Source organism: Photinus pyralis, unplaced genomic scaffold, assembly GCF_008802855.1.
Source record: "Photinus pyralis isolate 1611_PpyrPB1 unplaced genomic scaffold, Ppyr1.3 Ppyr1.4_LG7, whole genome shotgun sequence".
NCBI lineage: Eukaryota > Metazoa > Arthropoda > Insecta > Coleoptera > Lampyridae > Photinus > Photinus pyralis.
This window is the reverse complement of record NW_022170738.1, coordinates 15,757,353-15,765,850: the sequence shown is the minus strand read 5'-3', so window position 1 is coordinate 15,765,850 and position 8,498 is coordinate 15,757,353. Positions and strand designations below refer to the sequence as shown.

Sequence of the window (8,498 nt, the reverse complement as noted above, 5' to 3'; positions counted from 1 at the left end):
GACAAAACTGACAATCACCAAAACAATAAGCGGCTACGTTCACAAACAAACCAAACAAGGATTAACGTCCACAAATGAACAAGCCACCATTACCGTCTTCCTCTGTTATTTATACCAAAATTATAACGGATAGGTAGAGTTGGCGCTGCGTTTCCTTAAACCCGCCGCATAAACGGCCAACTAGCTCAAGGTTGAACACAAATTAAGAGCTTGAGAATCCTCCACAGCGGTAAAATGAACTTCGTTACTTCGTATCAAGGGTTGAGCGCCACTCAATTTCTAACTTAACTCCCCTCGTATGAAGTTGAGAAGATACGAGGGTAGTAATAATAGAACACCTCAATTCAGGCACCAAACAAAATACTAGTTTATTCACCCTGTGTCAACTCACAAATAAACTCCACAATGGGATAGCGTGATTATAAGTCGCGTTACACACAAATCTACTACACAATTTTTCTAGTTCCACAAACCTCTAATCAAGAATGATCGATTACCAAAATAATTACTGAATCTTGACACAAGTATCCACAGAGAAATTTGATATTCCGGGCAACAATTCGCATAGGCCAAGTACAAGTAAAACAAAAAAAGGCAACTCTTACCTTACTTTAAACAAAAAATTAATTGACTAGTGCCTGAGGGTCTCGCTTTACTCGTAGTAAGCATCTACCACAGGTACGTTACTTAATCGGCCAACCTCTCCAGAGGGAAGTGGGGTCTACAATAACATTCGCGTGCCTAACTCGATCTTAACTTAACCAAGATCGCAAAGATAATAATTAGGTATTGAAGTTAATAAATTAATTGTATGTGATAGCATATAACCAAGGATATCACCCAAACGGGGCAAAAATAATTAGTACTAATTCGCTAATTATCATTATATGATTGTATTATATATATATTATGTTTTCTCATCGGTGAAACCTGTTTTTTAAACTAATTACCATGGTCACAAAACTATCGTATATGCGACTATCGTGTAAGAGAGGTGTGACGTGATCTTCGTAACTAAAACCCACGGGGGTCACATTTTTTCGAGTCTCCCATGAAAGCGCTTATAGTTTCGTGTATATGTGAGTCTGTCTTTCTGCAATACGCTATATACCATTTATTAACGATCCTCGTTTATAATTTTGTATTGCTGTCCGCTTGTCTGTCTGTCTCTGTGCACGATAACTGTTTAGAAACGTCCTATCGCTTTCAAAATTAAAAATGGTCGCTATTGTTTTTCAGTTACGTAGGCTATCGGAACAAAAAGTTAGGTACAGCCCAAAAACAAGGATCGTTTGGGAAATACGCAATAGCAGATGTATTCCGGTTGTGCATAATAAATTAAAGTTTTCCATAAATTCGCAGTTACACGGGTAGGTCGCACTTGCTGAACCTACGTGGGGTTGGATTTTTTTACTAGTTCATGTATCCTTTACGTTTTTGGCACAATAGCAACTAGTTTTTCACAGTTCTCTTAAAGAAACGGTCGCTAACATATGTAACAAAGCTGCATAATTTTCGTTTCGCTCCACTTCTTAGTAAAGCTGTACGTTTTAGGTTTAGTGGTGTACTTAGAAACTACCTTCTTTGATTTATACAGTTTTCGTGGGATATCTACCGTAAAACATTGCCATTTCCCATACAAATTCGTAAATTTAAATGTCAACACAGACCCCACAACAAAAGCTTGGAAGTATCTCATGCGATTGATCAAAAGTATACATGCTCACCTATACTTCTCCCCAGAAGGGGATGTCAGTCACAGAACACCTGATCCCAGTCTGTGACCAGCTCTCTCGGCGAGCCTATGTGAAAAAAGGATAATGACACACATTCGACTTTTTCTCTAGGGGGGTTAAGAAATACGCTTGTTCCAATAATTCGCATCCGGTGGTACATTAATGTTAAATGCATAAAACGGTGATAAGTTAAGAATGTCCAAATAAAATAGATGCTAACTGTAGATTTGCTTGTTAAACATATACAACAATAGGATTAACGTCTACTGCAAGTAAAATTTCAAAAACTGATTGAAACAGTTATTACAAGAATGTTCCTTTAAAAACAAAACAGCGATATTGTCGGTCAACGATATCGTCTTTTTAAATGAGGTAACACGTAATTGAAAAGGCCTTTCCTGAATCTGAAGTTGCAATTTTTTAGACAAAATGGTGGCTAAAATCTTTACTCAACTGGGTGCTAGTGACTCGGTTGAAATTTAATATTTTAGGATAACTTTTGTAAATATCCTCTTTTACATTCAAAAAAATACTGAAAATCGTGTACATTATAGTATACTGAGCTTTGTACGTGTTGCCATCACAAGATAGTCGATGAGTCTAATGTTTCTTGGTTTTCCAGGTATTTACAACCGCCCAAGTAGGAAGAAATCCCATATCGCAGTGCCAGTATAGAGGGTCCACACTCTCCGTCAACGGAGAACTTCAGCAGCAGGCAGCCGCAGCAGCACGTGCCCGGCAGCCATCCGTAGGTATAGATACAGACATGGTTAGTGAGTTTGATCCGAGCAGCTCGGATTCCGGTGTAGTGTCACGTTGTGCCGTAGTGAAACCTTTAAAACTCCGATTGTGTAGACCAATCTTCGGTCGGCGGACTGCGAAAAGCCGCCGTAGTGAAGAAAGTAAACCGGCAAAAAGTACAAAAAGTGTTGAACAGGTGGTGCCGCGAGTGCAAAAACCCCGTGATCCGGAGCGCGAAAAGCGACGAATAGCGAGAAAGAAGGAGAAACGGGCGACACTAATTTTAGGTCTTATAATGGGTTCATTTATTGCGTGTTGGCTCCCATTTTTCTTTATGTACATTTTACGATTAGCGTACGATATTCCGGGTATAGCCTTTGCGACCGCTTTTTGGTTAGGCTATATGAATTCGGCTCTTAATCCTGTAATTTACACGATATTCAATAAGGATTTCCGAAGGGCGTTTAGACGTATACTGTTTAAGTGATGTTTAGCCTACGTGTGCTGCTACGAGTGCGTGAGCAGGCGCATACGCACCGCGCAGTACCGAAGTGCACCCAGCGCTCTCTATCGGAACTGATTTTCGACAATCGTCATCTCACCTTCACGTGTACAATACTATCGCAATATCATTAATACTGCGTTGTTACATTATCTTTCATAAGACGTCCGTGACGTCCTGCGTTTGCGAACTGTTGGAAAGCAGTTCGTCGAAAGCGCTTTTACCAGTAGCTATGTAATATATTATAATATAAAGAATACTTTTACTGTAATAATAAATATGGAGCAATGACTACCACTGTGATAACATAACGCTTTCATTCTGGAATTTATCTTAAATAATTTTATCTAAAAAACAACAGATCCTATTGTACGTGTTTTAAAAGTCATCAATGTTTAGACGTTTCTTTTCTTCTAAATTATATAGGTACCTAAAAGTTATGTAAATGACATTATTATTATTATGATTATTATATCTAAGTGTTGGTGCGAATGCGAGTACATACAAGAAAAATGCGTTATTATATTATAATAGTTTAGACACCAATTTATCATATAAATTTCTAACGGCGTAAAGCGCCAAACTATTGTACGCCCTCCGGTAGACCATCGCAAGTTATTGACATTGCCTTGGCGAGGTCTCCAGCGGCAGTCTTCCATGAGCCCGCGGGGATTGCCCCCGACTCCTGACAAACTTTTGCAACGAAACTATGGTGCTATTGACTGTTCGCCGGCCGACGTCCGGGGTTCCACTCCAGAATCCCAGCCGGCGGCTACGTGGCGCCCCGCGTGGTGAATTCGAGAGCCGCCCTGAGCCCGCGGCTCACGAATTCAAAAGCTCTGTATATCTTGTTACATCTTTAGACTATAATTACCTTATTGTTACATGAAAACAAAATATACCTATTACTGTACTGTATTTGTGTGTATGTACGTTTTTTCGTGAATACTAATATAATTATATAATAGGTATAAATAAATGAATATGGAAACTAATCCGTTTATATATTTTGTTTCCCTTGTATTCGTTAACATGTCACGCCGTATGGCGCCATTTTATGGAAATTCGGCAGACAGCTGCTGCGCCGTACTGCATCGAATATTCGACGGGCATTTACATCAATATCAGCTCTACTTCATTATATTTCGATGTCGTATAAAATTATCCGCGTGCGTCTTCGAAAAATTAGAATACCGCCACGTCTTCTCTTCCCCATTTGTTTAAAATTAAGTCCAGCAACTTTCAATTAAATACTTTCCTCGGAAGACTGACGGTGGCCGCGATCGTATCCCAAGCTTTCAATTGAATTCTAACGATAGATCCGACTTCAAACGGAAATTACTCTGTTTCCGATCGTCTTAAGATAACCTGAAATTGTCGCCATCAGTTTTGGGAACAGGACGTAAAAGAGATTCGAGACTCGATCCCCTTTATCTTGGTAATTAGACAACTCCACGTGTAAAGGGTGAGCATGTAGATCATTTTATTTGTATCCAACTTTTTAGGGATACCCTAGCGCAAATTTGTATAGAACCCCTAAGTTCAAGGGTACAAACAATATAGCAAAATGCCCAGGAGAGGTAACAATTGAGTCGTAATTTAGTTATCTTAGATTTTACCCATTTGAAAACTTGGGAAATTTACCCTGCACGCCTAAGAATAGGTCGCTACTGTTTAAATTCAGTGCCAAAAAACAGCATCAGATACGTTGACTTCTCATCACAGAGAATTTAATTTTGTATGAGAATATTGTAATATCTGCAAATACCGATTATAAAATAATGCACAAAATATAACGCAGCACTAACCGATGGTTCTATTCCAAAGGTTTATTCCGACACCATGTTCTATTGCGAAATTTTCACTATCACATATTACCTACTGTAGGAATATTAATAGGAGTTCTACCATAATGAATGGCAAGACCATCTCTGAATTCTGGTGGCGATTAAGGCGCTTAAGGGGAATGCAAGATAACCATGTACCGGTATTCATAATAGTAGCTCTTGAGACGATACGTTGACGTCGAGTCGGTAGATTTCCTAGAATGTTCAGAAGTAGCAATCCACGGTCAATTCTTCGAGAATGGTGTAATGTAGTTCCCTCTTTGGCGTAATTGTTTAAGACCCGTACCCTGAACTCATAGGTGGTGCGTTCGAATCCCACAACTTGCCAATTTTTAATGGTACAGACCATCTCCTGGCTTCGGAAGGCATGTAAAAGTCGCGGCAGTCATTCCACGGCTGTGGTTAGGTTATAATCTTGTGCAATCTTTGCCAACTTTTTAACATGTTCACTACAATGGTCAACATCAACTATCTTAATATGAGGGTCTTCGAATTTCCTTGGACCATTGCGTAATCATCAGGATGAACGACTAGATAGGTTTATTGTGCTTGAGTGACATATCCATATTTTGGTTCAGAAATCTTTAAGGCAGCCAACCATTGTAAAGCATCATTAAGATGTCCTTGATAAGAGGTGTCATCCGCATACTAAATCTGAGCTGCGTTTTTCTTTCAAGTATTGGATTAAAGGCATAGTAGCAAGGCTACAAAGGAGCATCAACAAGGGGTCACTTTGTGGTACGCCTTGCTTACTATAAATGTGGTTTTTAGAACCAGAAATGACTAATTCAGATTCACCTTTGTACCTATGATATATGAGTCTTGCAGAGCGGATCCATTTCAATTTGGCCTCCGAAAGAGTATGCTTACGATTTATTTTATTAAATGGATTATTTGAATCAAGAAGTAGTAAACCCCATCCGGATCCAGATGAACAGTTTTCTGGAAATATATGATGAACTCCGCCTTTTCCCAGCTTTTAAGCCACCATAATATTAATCCGCTCCACAATTTCAGTTACGTATTCTCTGCCGGCCCGTGTGGCTCAGTTCAGTTGAAACTGGAATGCTAAGGGTTCGAATCCGGGTTCGGGTATGGATATTTGTATATGTATAGTGGGTTGGGTTGGTAGAGAAGCCTTGGCTGAAACCCCGCCCACTCAAAAATAAAGGCAAAACAATAGTAATACATTTTGCAAGTATACGATGTAAACATTCACCAATCCCAATAGGACCAATTCCAGGGAATTATCAATCGCAATAGTTAATTTGCCGCGAGTGTCAACCTAAGGAGGGACTGTTTCCATTGATCTGAGCTGCTTTCTCCTAAACCTCCACTGCCATGAAAATTTATTGCAGCTTTCTCAACATGGTCACATGTAATTTCAAGGCATTGTAAATTTGGAATGTTATCTATATTAGACGGTAATTTCAATAAGGTCTCATCTGGTATAACAGCAAGAGGATGCTTGTCTTGTGGCGCATCAAAAACCTTGAAACCAGTATCAAATGCATCATTAAATTTAAGAACTCTGCCAGTATCCCTGCTATCTAAAAATCGTGATGCTTCTTTTACCTTTCATCTTTGGCCAAGTCGATTAAAAAACATGTTTCCTGCTTTTCCATTTCTTTAATAGTTCCTTGTTTGATCTTTTGGGCACGGGGTCGGTTACATTAGAAAAAAGTTGCCTATTTTCTTTAAGACCTTCTGCAGAGGCACCTCTAAATAGCATTATGCGGGTCTCTCTGTAATTGGGCGCATGCCTGTTGAGGGCCCAAAACAAGAGAGAGATAATAAAATAAAAATAAAAATTTCAGGGCTTACAAAAGCCATGTTTTAATGCATAAAATTATATTGTGCCATACAGTATTGCACTTGTAATAAAAAATTTCCTGGTCCTCTATATTTATATATTTTACACCTGTACTCCATTTTATTTGGTTGTAAGGGATATTTATAAAAAAGATCTTTGAGAGGGAATCCACCCGAAGAATTGTACTAGGAATGTATTATTTTAAAAATATCGTCGAAATGGAACGGTCAAGGTATCCGGACTGATTCAAATTCGAGGGCCACCATGGGGAACTCGGAAACCTGTAATAGGGTAATTATAGTTTGAATTTGGCAGTGTTGTGTATTTTGATTATTAACAAAATACCGTTTTGAAACTGAAAAAATTCCGTTGCATCCGTTGGTCAAGGTCTGTCGAAATGAAAACCAGCGTAAATACCATAAAGCAATTTTTTTAATCGATATTTAACAAGCAAACATCAAACCGTACCTAAATTTTATTGGGAAAGTTCGAACAGTTTTGACAAGAAGTTTTTTTTACGTGATGTGTGGACTTAAAATAGGATAAAGTAAAGGAAAACATTCTAACAATCTTGAAAGTTTTGCATGTTGTTTGCAGTGAAACTTTCCGTTGGAAATGAAAATATTACCTCTTCTCCTAAGTAAATTGAATTTAAAATTTTTCCAAATTTAATCCCCTAATACACTCGCGTTCCCTTGTCGACGAAATTATACATGTATAATTAAAACCAACACGCCCACTACAAAAGAAAATGCTTCTATCTGGAAATTAAGTTTACAGCTCAGAGATCCTTTTTTCCACGAACTTCCGCAACATTATTCAATATCAATCAAAACTTCAAAGATCTTTTCTGAAGTAAAACTTTAGTTAAGCCTAAAAATCCTTCTGGGATGTTTTCATTTTAACTTTCATAAATTGAGTTTTAGTTTTTAAACAGACAGTGATTGTCTTTGCCCTTTTAAATGTCATTTGGCAAATACTTGAAATTTTTAACAAGAACATGGGGTATTGGCGCACAGGACGCTGTGGAAATAGTGCCTGTCGTCAACCTCAGAGAGCGGAAACAATCGTTTGTAGCTAGCATGAAAATGCTGTTATAGTGTTATGATCTCTACGCGTCGTAAAGTATATCATCATTCTCGCAGTGTTTGTGTTTAAAGATAAAATAGTGCCGCAATTTATATAACATATTTCATCGGCAAGCTCATACTGAGCATTAGAAAGGAAAGCATTTTTCTTGAAATATGGCAAATAGGACCGAGCGTTATTTGTAATTATTCCAAACGTATAGGGCCATTAACGAACAGAGAACAATTGGTTTGTTATTAAAATTTTAATCAAGAATATGCTTTATAGGCTTTATGTTTAAATTTAATTAAGTTTGCCTTTATTTATGTGACTGTAAATGGTCCTAAATAAAACAGATTTTTGAAGTACTATATTATTAAATGTTTAATTTCATTCGTAACCTCTTTTATAGGCGAGCATTACGACTTCTCTTCAGCAATATTACCTCGGCCAACATTGGTAATAAATGCCGCCAAAAGTGCCTGTTACCTATTTAATGCGAAATTAATTGCTTTTCTTATTACTGCTTGTTTTAAATGCCCGTCTCAGCGACTCTTTAAGTTTTAATCTTTGGAGAGAAAATCGGAAATCGTTACGCCCTCGAGTGCTTACGAAATGGACACGTTGCATTAACGCCGATGATCGACTATTTAACAATGAAAGAATGTTTTAGAACAAAAACTATTGACCTTGAGAGTTGAAATAATTGATCTGCACTGTACATTGTAATGGTTTATTTTCTTATTCACGTATTTGATATTTTTTACAGTCACCGCATTATGTGGTTGAGA

At 37.9% G+C, this 8,498-nt stretch overlaps 1 protein-coding gene across 1 annotated transcript; it reads left to right on the top strand.

Annotated features, from left to right (window-relative positions):
• Positions 1–2,165: 2,165 nt before the first annotated feature.
• LOC116175689 (alpha-2C adrenergic receptor-like) lies at positions 2,166–3,961 on the top strand. Its single transcript, XM_031493930.1, has 2 exons — positions 2,166–2,207; positions 2,359–3,961. The coding sequence occupies exons 1-2, from the start codon at positions 2,166–2,168 to the stop codon at positions 2,962–2,964; spliced, it is 648 nt and encodes a 215-aa protein (XP_031349790.1). The 3' UTR covers positions 2,965–3,961.
• Positions 3,962–8,498: the final 4,537 nt, after the last annotated feature.

What these genes read in the sequence shown, in the direction of transcription:
- LOC116175689 (XM_031493930.1), top strand. Translation starts at nt 2,166, where the DNA reads ATGGTGGCTAAAATCTTTACTCAACTGGGTGCTAGTGACTCG. An exon ending in AACTGGGTGCTAGTGACTCG is followed by an intron (nt 2,208 to 2,358) that starts GTTGAAATTTAA and finishes TTGGTTTTCCAG; the next exon opens with GTATTTACAACCGCCCAAGT.